Genomic DNA, 16070 nt, shown 5'->3' on the forward strand with positions numbered 1-16070 from the left:
AAGCAGGAGGTTGGGAGGTCAACAAGGATTTTGTTGCGGTAATCTAGGCGGTATAGGATGAGTGACTGGAATAACATGGTATCTGGTTGAATGGAGAAGAAAAGGCACATTTTAGCGATGTTGTGAAGGGGGGACTGACAGGATTTGATGACGGATTGGATATGTGGGTTGAATGAGAGAACAGAGGCAAGGATGATGCCAAGATTATAGTCTTGTGAGACTGGAAGGATGGTTGTGTCATCTACAAATCCAGGAGAGGACAGAGTTTGGGAGAGAAGTTAAGGAGCTCTGTTTTGTTAAGTTTGAGGTGATGGGAGGACATCCAAGTAGAGATGTCTCGAAGGCAGGAGGAGATGCGAGCCTGGATCAGAGGAGGAGGTGTAGATTGGGTTATCATCAGCACAGAGATAGTAGATGAAGGCTTGGGAGTGAATGAATTCTCCAAGGGAATGAGTGTAGATGGAGAATGGAAGGGAACCAAGAACAGAATCTTGAGGGACTCCCACAATTAGGGGGTGGGAAGGAGAAAATGAGTCTGTGAAGGATGCTGAGAATGAATGGCCATAGAGATTAGAGGAGAACCAGGAAAGGACAGAGTCAGTGAAGGCAAAGTTGGATACTGTATACAGGAGAAGGGGGCCACAGTTTTAAAGGCATCTGAGAGGTCGAGGAGGGTTAGGATGGAGTAGGAGCCATTGGATTTGGCAAGAAGGAGATCATTGGTGACCTTTGAAGGGATGTTTTCAGTGTAGCACTTAGGTGGATACAAGCAAATAATGCAATATATGTGTTTGCATCTATTGAACCTGATATCAAATTGTAAAAATTTTAAAACCCCACATTTGTTCCAATAGCATTCACATAACCCTCCTTGTTGTTGAGCTAATGACAGAAGGGATTGCCCCAAGGTGATCCCGGGGTAACCATCATCTCAAGGTCAAATGTTATCTCATGACTGCCAGAGCCAGCAAGGTGGAACTCGGAAGTGTGGGTGGGATATTGCTCCCACAACCAAAACTGCAAGATTGATAGCCCAAGCTGGGAATGCAGGTGTCCCTCGCCCCCTTGCCAATCAAAGTAGGTATGAAGGAGAGGGAAGGGCAGAGATTAGATAAACTGAGGCCGGAAGCTGGAATGGTCTAGGAGCACAGGTGATAAATAACTCCAGCCTCTGACCTGGGTGGTAGATCCAGATTCGCAGCACCTGGTTGCATGTTATCTCTGCCCAGAGCGTGGGATAACCACTCTGTCTGCACCAAGCAATGAGCCATGGGATGGATGAATATCCTGCTGAACACTCATGGGGCTGGAAGCTAGGGTGCTTTTCATTCATTCATTCATTCATTCGTTCATTCACTCATTCATATTTATTGTGAGCTTACTGTGTGCAAAGCACTGTACTAAGCGTTTGGAAAGTACAGTTCAGCAACAAATAGAGACAATCCCTACCCAACAACCGGCTCACTGTCTAGAAGGGGGGAGACAGACAACTAAACAAAACAAAACAAGTAGACAGGTATCAATAGCATCAAAATAAAAAAAATAGAATTATAGATCGAAATACATCATTAACAAAATTAATTCTCGAGGGGCATGTAACCCTTAAATGGATTCCTCCTGAGTAGGAAGCATTCGTGGGTGGGAGGTAACTGCCTCACCACATGCGAACAAGTCATAAGTGAATTCCTTGTGGGTGGAACCTTGGGATTCTGCCACACACAAGTAACACATAAATATATTTCTCCCCATAGGGAACTCTAATATCATTACATCATCATATTCCTTCTGAAAGGGCCTCCTGAAAGGGATGTTCAATTTGCCTTGTCTAAACTAATCAAATAATCCAATTCGCCTCGCGGAATAAATTTTGTATAAAACAGCCTTTCTGAGCCCATTCTCTCTCTTTCTCTTGCTACGTCGCTTCATGAAGGAATCCATCCCTGGGCAATGAGTGACAGGAATCCTACAGTGTATTGACCTCAGGGGATGCTCTGTAAATGTTACTACTACTATAAATAGCAATAATAATAATAATGATGGCATTTTTAAGTGCTTACTATGTGCAAAGCACTGTTCTAAGCACTGGGGAGGAACCAAGGTGATCAGGTTGTCCCACGTGGGGCTCACAGTCTTAATCCCCATTTTACAGATGAGGCAACTGAGGCACAGAGGAGTTAAGTGACTTGCCCAAAGTCACCCAGCTGACAAGCAGCAGAGCCTGGATTTGAACCCATAACTTCTTACTCCCAAGCCCAGGCTCTTTCTACTGAACCACGCTGCTTCTCTACTTCTACTAGCTATATCGACTACTACTATTACTACTCTAGGAACTAGACAGTCATGTGCACAAGAGGCAACCTGAAAGTGAATGATGTAAATTCAGTTTCACCACAGTGCAAGTCTGAGCAGCTCAGAGTCCAGTGGGAAAGATACAGTCTCCTTCCACAGCCCCCTGGGTCCTGTCCACCATTCCATACAAAGAACATGTCAGCACATGTGTGTGCTTTTTTCTAAGACAAACCTCCTGACCCTTTCCTCACAACCCGTTTGCCCCACAGTGGCTGAAAACATCTGCCAGTTACAGTCTCACCTCTCTACGCACTCTCAACAATCTCGTACCTGGGACGCAGACGGTCGACCTCAAACTGCTTCCTTTTGGAGTGTTGAGGTAAGAGAAGAGCAGCTGCAGCTTGAGGGCCCCATGTAATCTGGGGAAATCTAGTGGCCATAGTTGTACAATACTGCAACTTTGGGTACGCTGTGGACACTGAATCATGAGAAGCCTGAGATTCGGCTTCTCTAGGCACAGCCCCTACTGACTTGGGGCTGTTTTTATTTTTTGCATTTTTGCATTTGACCTCTTATGATGTTTTAATGTTTCATTGTTCCCAAAGTGTCTTTCTCCAGTCTTTCCTGTGAGTTCTCCCAAGTCTTTAATACAGTGCTCTGCCCACAGTAATCTCTCAATAAATATGATTGACTACTACGATTGCAGTTATATTCACAGATTGTGAGCTTTACAAGGCATTTAGTACAGTAACCATTTAATAAATATCATTACCATTGGGCATATAGTACAACTACTACTATTCTGGGTTTCAGTTTCCTCACCTGTAAAATGGGGTTACTATCATCTCTTTATCCCTCTGCCCCAGCACCTACCCCGACAAGGGAAGATGTGAGGGTGAAAGTGAGATGAGAGTTGAAAAGCACTTTGCTAAAGTAAAAGCATTATATACAAATACTGTGTTATAGTAACAGTGGAGGAATTCAATTATCGTCCCAAAGATTGACTAAATAATTGATTCAACTGAGAAGTGAGAAAAAGGTGTTTGATAGAATAAAGACTATTTTATGGAACAACTAATCCTGCATGGAACTCACAAAGAAATATTATGTCCAGGATTATGGTTACAGTGAAGTGTGGGGAACATGTGTTTATGTTCACCTCTCCCGTTAGACTGTAAGCTCCCTGTGGTTAGAGTACATGTAACGTCTTTATTCCAGACTTCCCCAAAGCCTAGTGCAGTGAAGAGTACCAGCTGTGCCTCTCAAAAATGCTACTGTGGCTGTTAATAATGATTATGGTACTTGTGAAGCTCTTACCATGTTCCAAGAACTCTTCAAAGTGCTGAGTTAGATACAAATTAACCAAGTAGGACACAGGCCCAGCCCCACATGGGTCTCACACTCTTAATCCCCATTTTAACAAGGTAACTGAGGCTCAGAGAAGTGAAATGACTGCCCAAGGTCACAGAGCAGACATGTGGCAGAGCCAAGATTTGAACCCAGGCCCTTCTGACTCCCAGGGCCATGTTCTCTCCACTAAGCCATGCTGTTTCTGCTACCATGATTACCACTATTAGAGAGTGATCCATTTAGAAATAGTAAAAAACAAAATTACTTGCTAAACAAAATGGAGAGACTGTTTTAGATCACTCTACTAGAGGTTTGGGTAAAAGTGTTCAAGAAAGCATTAATCCCATCGGCCAAAAATTGAATTATCAAACAGAAAAGCTGCGTGTCTAAGTGGTAAAGAAGAAAGAGATCATCAGAGGGGATGTAATTGGAGAATAACAGTGTCATTATGACGATCACAAATAGTTGGGCTTGGTGGGAAGTCTTTCAAGAAAATGAGCTATGTTGATCCTTTCTGGAATGATGAGAAGCTCAAGGATTGTTCTCTCTCAGCAGTGATGTATGACTGGTAACTCCCCAGCCAGATCAGATTGAGATAGAAGGACCCTAGAGGAGATACAGATCACAGGGGTCACAGGGGAAAGAGAGTATTTTCTGGACAGTCACCTGATCTGCTTCAGGTTTACACTGACTATATACTTGTTTCAACAAAATTTAGCCTCCAAAACACCTAAATACCAGCTAAACATTCAATGCTTAATAATAATGTGCCTAGTAGAGGGTAAAATCCTTGAGGACAAGGAATGTGGGTTATAGTGTGGAGGGGTTCTCCCAAGTATTCAGCAGAGTATCTAGCACTCAGTCAGTGCTTATTAAGTAAAACTGAAGGATTGAATGAAATAATAATGATAATAATAACAATGATGACATTTGTTAAGCGCTTACTATGTGCAAAGCACTGTTCTAGGCACTGGGGGAAATACAAGGACAACAGGTTGTCCTACATGGGACTCACAGTCTTAATCTCCATTTTACAGATGAGGTAACTGAGGCACAGAGAAGTTAAGTGACTCACCCAAAGTCACATAGCAGGCAAGTGGAAGAGCAGGGATTAGAACCTGCGACCCCTGACTCCCAAGGCCATGTTCTTGCCAATAAGTGACGCTAAGTGAAGAACTTGGAAAAAAAATCCTAATCGAGCTTGCTGTAAAGAGAGGGAAGATATTTAAATTAAATGGCTGGTACTGCGGGTTCCTTCATTTATTATTTCCAAACCATGCTAAACCTTGCCATGTGGAGTGCTCTCTTTGTCTCCCAGGCATGAGGAATAAAGAGCGGGGAGAACCTTCTAGTTGTGACTCCCTCTAGCAGAGAAAAGCCTCCAGATGCCTTCAGGTGACCAATTTGTTATAATAATAATAATAATAAAACTGATAAGTACGGTACTTGTTATGAGCCAAGCACTTAACTAAACACCCATATGGGACTCACAGTCTTAATCCCCATTTTACTGAAGAAGGAACTGAGGCACAGAAGAAGTGCAGTGATTTGCCCAAGGTCACACAGTAGATATGCCGCAGAGTCTGGATTAGAACCCAGGACCCTCTGACTACCAGACCCATGTTCTACCCACTAATCCACCCCCGACCTGCCCTGCTCCAGCCCCCACACTCTGCCATTCTGCCCATAATTCAGGTGCCAGCTATTCCTATCCTTCAGAGCACCACATCCTCCCCGCAACTTCAAATCATCGTTTGTGTCCTGGAGTCTCATCCCCGCTCTGTCCTGTCTGTGGTCTCCTTCCTTCACCTGAAAGACGGGTGAGTTAGAACTCTGGGGCAGCTGCAAAGGAGAGGAAAGTTGACTCCCAGAGTCTGGAGTTGAGGGTAAGACTTATCTACTCTCCTAATTTCCCCCTTCTCCTCACTCTACATGCCACTGTTCTCTCCATGTGGCTCCAACTCAAGCGACCTCACCCTTAAGCCTTCAAGCCACCTGGGAGCCAATGCAGACATCGAGGTAAGGAGGTGAAGATGGAAGAACATAGAGGAGAGAAATGCAGAGGGCGCAGGCTCCATCTAAGCCTATTTTGAGGAAAGGGGGACATGAATGTGGTGCGCTACTGAATAAGACAGATGGTTAGAAGTAGATTGAAAGCCTCAAGTGGGACAGGGAGTTTGATCTCTTAAACCTGTGTCTCCTAAAACTCCTAGAACATAGGAAGCCCTAAATTATTGGAGTCTTTGTCAATAATAAATGTATAAAGGATTAAGTCCTGACCAATGTATCTGAGGTGGAATGGAGTGGCTGAGGGCTAATCCCTGACATCAGTTAATCAAGGATACTTATTCAACACTTTGTGAAGGGTCTGGGTATTAATTGCTTGGGAGAGTACAATTAACGATAATAATGATAACTGTGGTACTTAAGTGCTTATTAAGTGCCAGGCACTGTACTAAGCACTGGGGTGGATACAAGTAAATCGGGTTGGACACAGTCTCTGTCCCATATGGGGTTCACAGACTTAATTCCTACTTTACAGATGAGGTAACTGAGGCACAGTGAAGTGAAGTGACTTGCCCGAGGCCACATAACAGACAAGTGGCTGAGTTAGGATTAGAACCCATGATCTGCTATCAGGCTTGTACTTTATCCACTATGCCATACTGCTACCAATTCAGTTGGTAGACATGATCCAGTGAACCTCAGACTTCTAGGATGAGTAATTCCTCAAGGCTCTCCATCACCTTGCCTCTTCCTACCTTTCCTCCCTTCTCTCTTTCTACTGCCCACCCTGCACGCTCCGCTCCTCTGCCACCCACCTCCTCACCGTCCTTCGGTCTCGCCTATCCCACCATCGACCCCTGGGCCACGTCCTCCCACGGTCCTGGAATGCCCTCCTTCCTCACCTCCGACAATCTAATTCTCATCCTCTCTTCAAATCCCTACTTAAAGCTCACCTCCACCAAGAGGCCTTCCCAGACTGAGACCCCCCCTTTTTTCCCTCTGCTCCCTCTACCCCCTCCACCTCTCGGCAGCTAAACCCTCTTCTCTCCCCTTTCCCTCTCCTCCTCCCCCTCTCCCGTCCCATCCCCTCAGCAATGTACTTGCACGCTCAACTGTACATATCTTCATCACCCTATTTATTTTGTTTAATGAAATGTACATCACCCTGATTCTATTTATTTGCCATTGTTTTTATGAGATGTTCTTCCCCTTGACTCTATTTATTGCCATTGTTCTTGTCTGCCTGTCTCCCCCGATTAGACTGTAAGCCCATCCAAGGGCAGGGACTGTCTCTATCTGTTGCCGATTTGTACCTTCCGAGCACTTAGTACAGTGCTTTGCACATAGTAAGCGCTCAATAAATACTATTGAATGAAATGAATTGAATGAATGAATAATTCCTTTCTAGGTCCATTTAGTTGTGGTAGCAGCATTTATTGGACACCTACTGGATGTAGTGTACTGTACTAGCATGGTGTAGTGTCTAGAGCATGAGTCTGGGAGTCAGAGGGTCGCGGGTTCTAATTCCCACTATGCTGCTTATCTATTGTGTGACCTTGGGTGAATCTCATCTTTTCTCTGCACCTGTTACCTCAGCTGTAAAATGGGGATTGAACTGGGACCCCTATGTGGGACAGGGACTGTGTCCAAACCAAATTTCTTGTATTCACCCCAGTGCTAAGAACAGTATCTGGAACAAAGTAAGCACTTAACTAATACCATGATTAATATTATCATGATTATTATTACTAAGCACTTGGGATGTACAAAACAAAGAAGTGGAACATTCCCCGTCCACAAGGAGCATCCACTTTATAGGGAGGGACAGACATCTTCAGGATCCCTAGCTAGTCTGAGACTTCTTATCGGGGACTCCATGCAGCACAGACCAAGGAAGGCAACAGAGCCAGCTGAGATCATTTCAACCATTGAGAGGTAATCGTTATGTTGGAGGGGCTTAGGATAAAGAGGGGGGAGTACTTTTTCCTCCTATTTGTAAATTACTTTAGGATTAGGATCTCACTTAATAGATTGCAATCTTCTTATGGCAGAGATCATATCTTCATTTTCATTTGTTCTCTCCGTTGTTAGTGCAGCATCCTCCACATTTTAGGTGCTCAGTCAATTCCACTGATTGACCGAAGAGATGGGATGGAACCTGACAGTGTAATGTTTGGGGCTTAGCCAGTTTCCCAAAGCTTTCACAAGGATGACCCAATGTTTCATCCTGTTATTAGCAGCTTAGCTCAGTGATCCATCCATCCATTACTGGGTCACTACAGTGGTTTGTGGGGTCAATACTCTGACCCCACAAGGGCTGCAGGATATTTAAAGGAACCATGTGATGGGTATACTCTTTAATAGCTAATAAACCTACTTGTTGAGGATGCTAATGGTGGTGGATATCACCACAATCAGTTGCAGCAAGAGGAAGTTGAGATAGACACCAGAAAGCACTTTCTGACCATTAGGAGGATTGAGCATTTAGAAGAAGTTTCCTGGAACTGGTGGAAATAATGCCCTCAAACGGCATCCATGTTACAGATGAACTCCCCCTGGGGCGAGAGTAGCAGAGAGCAATGGAAAATTGAATAGGAATTTATCATTATTAATAATAATAACAATAACAGTATATGTTAATCCCTTTGTCTAAGCCCTGGGGTAGATACAAGGTAATCATGTTGGACACATCTCTGTCCCAAATAGGACAGCCTTAATCCCCTCTTTAGAGGTGAGAGAATGGAGGCATAGAGAAGTTAAGTGATTTGCCCAAGGTGACAGAGCAGACAAGTGGTGGAGCCAGGATTAGAACCCATGTCCTCTGACTCCCAAGCTCGTGCTCTTGTCATTAGCCCATGCTGCTTCTCATGAAATGCATTTTATTCTGACTGATTCCACCCATGAAAGGGAAGAATGCAAGATGGGAGTCAGAGAAAGGAATTAGAAGGCAGGACGGGGGGTATGAGAATGTCATACACACACACACAAGATAACTGGTCTGTGGATGGGATCTGGGATGTATCTGGGGCTTTAGAAAGCAACTTCTCTAAGCGTGTTTGCTGATAGGTAAATTTGAATCAACCCAATGGGGATAAATTCTGAGCTGAGCAAATCACTGAAGTAGCAGGGAGGGGAATCTGTACATTTGCAGAGATGTCCAAGGTGGAGTGTCAGAGTAGATTAATGCTCAGCAATTCACTTCCTCAGACATACACACACCAATCACTCCCTGAGGGAGGGGAGAGGTGAGGAAAAGTGGTTGATAAATGGTGACTCAGCCTTAATAATAATAATAATAATGTTGGTATTTGTTAAGCGCTTACTATGTGCAGAGCACTGTTCTAAGCGTTGGGGTAAACACAGGGGAATGAGGTTGTCCCACGTGGGGCTCACAGTCTTAATCCCCATTTTACAGATGAGGGAACTGAGGCACAGAGAAGTTAAGTGACTTGCCCACAGTCACACAGCTGACAAGTGGCAGAGCTGGGATTCGAACTCATGAGCCCTGACTCCAAAGCCCATGCTCTTTCCACTGTGCCACGCTGCTTCTCCTTGTCCTGCCAAGTCTGGCGGCCTTGTCCTGCCAGAGTCTAAGTGCCTGTGACCTGCCCTGCCCACCATCCCCGGTGATAAAGACGGGTGAGTAGGATACAGGCATCTCTCTGCTGGGGTGATTCCAGAGTCGGGGTCTAATAGAGAGAATTCACTGGGAAATGGGTTCTATGTGCTCAGACAGGGAGAAGTTAGAAGTTGTGGACACTGACATCATAAATTTTAACATAATAATTTTTTTCTCCAGACCAGTGGCTTGGCCAGGTCTGGGTTTGGACAGGAGGGTTTGACTTACTTATCTTTTCTTTTATGGTCTTAGTTAAGTGCTTTCAATGTACTAGGCACTGTTCTAAAAGCTGGGTTAGTTTCAACATAATCAAACTGGACACAGTCCATGTCCCACATGGGGCTCATAGCCTTAATTTCCATATTATAGATGAGGAAACTAAGGCCCAGAGAGGTTAAGTGACTTGGTCAAGGTCACATAGCAGACAAGCGGAAGAGCTGGGGTTAGGACCCAGCTCCTTCTGACTTCCAGGTCCATATTTTGTCCACTAGACCACTTTGTTTCTTTACACTGTATATTTGCTTCATTCCCTCAATGGGAATTGATCCTCTACCAAATGACCCTGAAATACCTGGTCCCTTCTGAGCTTTGCTGGAAGCTCTTTCATTCATTCATTCAATAGTATTTATTGAGCGCTTACTATGTGCAGAGCACTGTACTAAGCGCTTGGGATGAACAAGTCGGCAACAGATAGAGACAGTCCCTGCCATTTGACGGGGTAACAGTCTAATCGGGGGAGACGGACAGACAAGAACAATGGCAATAAACAGCGTCAAGGGGAAGAACATCTCGTAAAAACAATGGCAACTAAATAGAATCAAGGCGATGTGCAATTCATTAACAAAATAAATAGGGTAACGAAAATATATACAGATGAGCGGACGGGTACAGTGCTGTGGGGATGGGAAGGGAGAGGTGGAGGAGCAGAGGGAAAAGGGGAAAATGAGGCTTTAGCTGCGGAGAGGTAAAGGGGGGATGGCAGAGGGAGTAGAGGGGGAAGAGGAGCTCAGTCTGGGAAGGCCTCTTGGAGGAGGTGATTTTTAAGTAAGGTTTTGAAGAGGGAAAGAGAATCAGTTTGGCGGAGGTGAGGAGGGAGGGCGTTCCAGGACCGCGGGAGGACGTGACCCAGGGGTCGACGGGGGGATAGGCGAGACCGAGGGACGGCGAGGAGGTGGGCGGCAGAGGAGCGGAGTGTGCGGGGTGGGCGGTAGAAAGAGAGAAGGGAGGAGAGGTAGGAAGGGGCAAGGTGATGGAGAGCCTTGAAGCCTAGAGTGAGGAGTTTTTGTTTGGAGCGGAGGTCGATAGGCAACCACTGGAGTTGTTTAAGAAGGGGAGTGACATGCCCAGATCGTTTCTGCAGGAAGATGAGCCGGGCAGCGGAGTGAAGAATAGACCGGAGCAGGGCGAGAGAGGAGGAAGGGAGGTCAGAGAGAAGGCTGACACAGTAGTCTAGCCGGGATATAACGAGAGCCCGTAATAGTAAGGTAGACGTTTGGGTGGAGAGGAAAGGGCGGATCTTGGCGATATTGTAGAGGTGAAACCGGCAGGTCTTGGTAACGGATAGGATGTGTGGGGTGAACGAGAGGGACGAGTCAAGGATGACACCGAGATTGCGGGCCTGCGGGATGGGAAGGATGGTCGTGCCATCCACGGTGATGGAGAAGTCTGGGAGCGGACCGGGCTTGGGAGGGAAGATGAGGAGCTCAGTCTTGCTCATGTTGAGTTTTAGGTGGCGGGCCGACATCCAGGTGGAGACGTCCCGGAGGCAGGAGGAGATGCGGGCCTGAAGGGAGGGGGAGAGGACAGGGGCGGAGATGTAGATCTGCGTGTCATCTGCGTAGAGATGGTAGTCAAAGCCGTGAGAGCGGATGAGTTCACCGAGGGAGTGAGTGTAAATGGAGAACAGAAGAGGGCAAGAACTGACCCTTGAGGAACTCCAACAGTTAAAGGATGGGAGGGGGAGGAGGCTCCAGCGTAGGAGACCGAGAATGATCGGCCAGAGACGTAAGAGGAGAACCAGGAGAGGACAGAGTCCGTGAAGCCAAGGTGAGATAAGGTATGGAGGAGGAGGGGATGGTCGACAGTGTCAAAGGCAGCAGAGAGGTCAAGGAGGATCAGAATGGAGTAGGAGCCATTGGATTTGGCAAGAAGGAGGTCATGGGTGACCTTAGAGAGAGCAGTCTCGGTAGAGTGGAGGGGATGGAAGCCAGATTGGAGGGGGTCTAGGAGAGAATGGGAGTTAAGGAATTCTAGGCATCGATTGTAGACGACTCGTTCTAAGATTTTGGAAAGGAAGGGTAGTAGGGAGATAGGACGATAACTGGAGGGGGAAGTGGGGTCAAGAGCGGGTTTTTTTAGGATGGGTGAGACGTGGGCGTGTTTGAAGGCAGAGGGGAAGGAGCCCTTGGAGATTGAGTGGTTAAAAATAGAAGTTAAGGAAGGGAGGAGGGCAGGGGCGATGGTTTTAAGAAGGTGAGAGGGAATGGGGTCCGAGGCGCAGGTGGAGGGGGTGGCACTTGCGAGGAGGGAGGAGATCTCCTCTGAGGATACTGCAGGGAAGGATGGGAAAGTAGGGGAGGGGGTTGTTGGGGGGGAGGGGAGAGGCGGAGGGGTGACTTTGGGGAGCTCAGACCTGATCGTGTTGATTTTCGTGAGGAAATAGGTGGCCAGATCATTAGGGGTGAGAGATGTGGGAGGGGGAGGAACAGGGGGCCTAAGGAGAGAGTTAAAGGTCCGGAACAATCGGCGGGGGTGACGGGCATGGGTGTCGATGAGGGAGGAGAAGAATCTTTGCCTGGCGGAGGAGAGGGCAGAGTTAAGGCAGGAAAGGATAAATTTGAAGTGTGTGAGGAGCTCTCAACATGGATGCGGGAGATTCTGCCAGAGGGAAACTGTGGAGATGGGGGCTGTGGTCAGACTGGGACCTCTAGACTGTAAGCTCACTGTGGACAGGGACTGTGTCTGTTTCTTGCTATATACTCTCCCAAGCCATTAGTATAGTGCTCTGCACAGTGTAAGCACTCAATAAATACAATTTACTGACTAACTGAATTGGATTAAGGATTCCTGGGTCTCTCCCAGCTCTGATTGCCCCTGCACTCAGAATTTAAGCTCTTTGAGGGAAAGGATTGCCTCTATCATACTCTCTCAAGAGCTTAGTTCAGTGTTTTGTACATAATAGCTGCTCAATCAAGACTATTAGATTGTAATCTCCTTGAGGGCAGGGATCAAGTCTGTTAACTTTTGTACTCTCTCAAGCTCCTGGTACAGTGCTGTGCTCTTAATAGGTGCTCACTCAATACTAATGATTAACTGATAGGAGTGTGGAGTCAGAGAGGCCATTCCAGGCTCTGTCACTGATGGGTGGTAGAGGCCTATGTGAGCCTCCAATTGTGTAAGGAACTGCAGCATATCGGGTGCCTGACATTAACAATTTTTAGGCTACTGGCTTGAGGCCTAGAGGTGGAAACTTGCACCCTATAATAATGATAGTAATAATTATGACATTTGTCAAGCACTTACTATGTTCCAAGCACTGATCTAAGTGTAGGGGTAGACACAGGGTATTCAGGTTGTCCCACGTGGGGCTCACAGTCTTAATCCCATTTTACAGATGAGGTAACTGAGGCACAGAGAAGTGAAGTGGCTTGTCCAAGGTCACACAGAAGACAAGTGGCATAGCCAGGTTTAGAACCTACGTCCAAGACGGCGCTCTTTCCCACTAAGCCACACGGCTTCTGGAACAGATTGCTCATTTTTCCACTACTTCATTTCCTCGGAAATATCCTGAGAGCTGTCTTCTTTTAGTGTGAATGCTAATTCTTATCTGTTCACCCATCATTTCAACCCTCCCTGCTTTCATTTGTACATTGGCAGAAAATAAATGTTTAAAGGGGGTTAAGAAACATTATTGGACAAGGAGTTCATATCGTATTCCTGGAGAGTACGTTAAGGACGTTAGAATGTTACGGACGTTAGATGTTTCATTCTCTTAGCAGTGATTTCCAAGATGTCAACGTTTTCATTGTTTACCAGAGGATTGTTACCTGTCAATCAGAATCTTGGACTGGATAGACCAGTGGTGGGATTTAAAAGTCCCCATTCAGTTTTCCTCCTCCCATCTTTCCTCACCAATTTCCTACTGAAAGCCAAATAGATGGACTTTATCCCCTCTAACACCAACCAACTCATTCTACATCAATCTTATCTACATTGCCAATGACCCCTTGTCCATGCCCTTCAAATCCCTCCCCCTTCATTTATGACAGTCTACAACTTTCCAGTTTCAAAACTTTATTAAGTCAAACCTTCTCCAAGAGGCCTTCCCCAGTTAAGCCCTTATTTCCTCCACTCCTCCTTTCTCCTGAATATTGTAAGCACTTACTCCTGAACTCTTTAAGCACTTGATGTTCACCCACTCTTAGCCCAGCTCTTTCATAGAAATCCATAATTTATTTGAATTTCCATCTCTCCTGCTAGACTGTAAGGTGATTAAGGGCAGTCAAAGTACTTACCACTTTTATTGTCTTGTTTTTTTTCCAGGACCTTAGTAGAACACTCTACACACAATAAGTGCTCAATAAATACACTTTATTGATTGGTCTGACTGAGTAGGGAAATCCCTGATCCTGATTTTTGGATGGTATCCATTAATCTTCTTTAAATATGTGCTAAACCTGCCAATAATTTTGCTTCAGGAATATGGGTCCTGATAGTAATCATGTGTTCAAACGAATCTCTCTCCCTTCTCTACTTTTCCTTCTCTCTAGGCTGTTCTGCAAATGGCTTCTGCTGATCCTGACTGAGATTTCCGAGAATGGATACCAGAAAAATCTCAACTGTGACCCTGATTCTGATAGAGATGGGCACTGGAGTCTCAGGAAATGTGTTTCTCCTCCTGGTATCTGTCCGTACGGTTTCCACCAACCACAAGCCCAGCTCCTCAGAACGGAACCTCATCCACTTAGCTTTGGCCAACATCCTGATGCTCCTCACCAGGGGAATCCCCGAGACCATGGCAGCTGGGGGGTGGAGAAATTTCTTGGATGTTGTAGGGTGTAAAATCCTCTTTTATTTTCACCGAGTGGCTTGTGCTCTCTCTCTTTGTACCACCTGCCTCCTGAGCATCTTCCAGGCCATCACCATCAGCTCCGGCACCTCCAGGTGGGCAGCAGTCAAATCCAAATTGCACAAGTGCATCATCCCCTCCTGCCTCCTCTCCTGGGTCGTCAATCTCCTGGTCAATGTCACAGGACTCATATACATTTCAGGGCCGCTGAACACCACCAGAAATACAGTACTTCCGAATTACTGTTCTTCTGTCAGTGTCACTGCAGGAATCACCTTGGTCAATGCAATTGTGCTTTCTCTGCGGGATCTCTTCTTTGTGGGAACCATGAGTGTGGCCAGCAGCTACATGGTGTTCATCCTGCATAGACACCACCGGCAGGTCCGCCACCTCCATGGGCTGGGACGGTCCCCCAAGGAGATGCCCGAGGTCAGAACGGCCAAGAGGGTCATCGCCCTCGTCACCCTCTATGTCCTCCTCTCTGGGAGAGATGCAGCCACGCTAAGCAGTTTGCTCAAGGGGAGAGAAAATTCTCCTGAGTTGGTCAGCAGCCACTTGGTTTTGACTTTCACCTTCTTGGCCTTCAGTCTGTTCCTATTGATTCACAGTAACCAGAGGATGAGAATGTTCCGAAAGAGGAAATCTCCCATTTCCAATGCTGATGGCATCCCAAGTCCCAGAGATGGCATGTTCTCCCCTCCGGTCACTCCATGAGAAACTCCAGGTGGGAGGGGACAGGGATCAGGGGAAGCAAACAGACCAGAGATGCCCCAGAGGCATCTGCCTGTGCCCCTTACTGTCCATTCCCATACTGATCCCTGAACTTCCCTGGAATCAAAAATAGACTGGCTTCAAAGTGGTCACCACTCATTCATTCATTCAATAGTATTTATTGAGCGCTTACTATGTGCAGAGCACTGTACTAAGCGCTTGGAATGTACAATTTGGCAACAGAGACAATCCCTACCCAGTGACGGGCTTACAGTGGAGACTCCACTACTTCCCTCCTCCATCTTATCTTTTCTTCTCCAGATTCCTGTAACTTTTTTCCAAATGGCCGGCTCCTTGGAGTGGATAAGGATTCGTGCCTGTTGTGTGACCTTAGGCAAGTCGCTTCACTTCTCTGTGCCTCGTTTACCTCATCTTTAAATTAGTAGTACTGGTAATAATAGTAGTACTAGTCGTAATAGTATTAAGTGAGTGCTTATTGTGTGCAGAGCACTGTAAATAGCACTGGAAGAGAATACACACGTGGGAATTAGACAACGTCCCTGTCCCTCGGTGGGCTTACAATCTATGGGGTTGAAGTGGGAAGAGGAGAATTGAGAGAAACGCATCAGAAGTGATGAAACATTAAAACGAGACAAACGAATAGGCAAAATAGGCTCAGAATCTTGCTGGGGATGGAGGAATTCGAGGGCACGTGAGAGCAGCTTTTATCCTGGCCCTGGTGCACATGGAGCATGATAGGAAAAGTGCCTGTCGGTGGCAGGAGGGAAAGCAGAGGGGTTTTTAAGGTATTTAGTAAGTGCTTACTATTTGCAAGGCACTGTACTAAGCACTGTGGTAGGTACAAGCTAATCAGGTTGGTCACAGTCCATGTCTCACTTGGGGCTCTCAGCCTTAATCCCTGTTTCATAGATGAGATAACAGGAACTGAGAGGTTAAGTGACTTTTCCAAGATAACACAGCAGACAAGGAGCAGAGCTGGGATTAAAGCCCGGGTGCTTTGACTCT

General features: G+C 46.2%; 1 protein-coding gene across 4 annotated transcripts in view; it reads left to right on the forward strand.

Moving 5' to 3' along the window:
* ORNANAV1R3070 (vomeronasal 1 receptor ornAnaV1R3070) overlaps window positions 1–15047 on the forward strand; it is a 50947-nt gene extending 35900 nt beyond the window's left edge. For 2 of the 4 annotated variants that reach the window (XM_029056669.2, XM_039910997.1), the window contains 2 exons: window positions 2559–2668; window positions 14035–15047. In XM_029056669.2, the coding sequence (XP_028912502.1) occupies window positions 14082–15047 (966 nt within the window). In that variant the 5' untranslated portion in view covers window positions 2559–2668; window positions 14035–14081. Of the gene's footprint in view, window positions 1–2558; window positions 2669–14034 lie in introns of those variants that run through there. The other 2 variants (XM_029056670.2, NM_001253462.1) reach the window with 2 other exon arrangements.
* Window positions 15048–16070: the final 1023 nt, after the last annotated feature.

This window comes from Ornithorhynchus anatinus, unplaced genomic scaffold (assembly GCF_004115215.2).
Source record: "Ornithorhynchus anatinus isolate Pmale09 unplaced genomic scaffold, mOrnAna1.pri.v4 scaffold_224_arrow_ctg1, whole genome shotgun sequence".
NCBI classification, from domain to species: Eukaryota; Metazoa; Chordata; class Mammalia; order Monotremata; family Ornithorhynchidae; genus Ornithorhynchus; species Ornithorhynchus anatinus.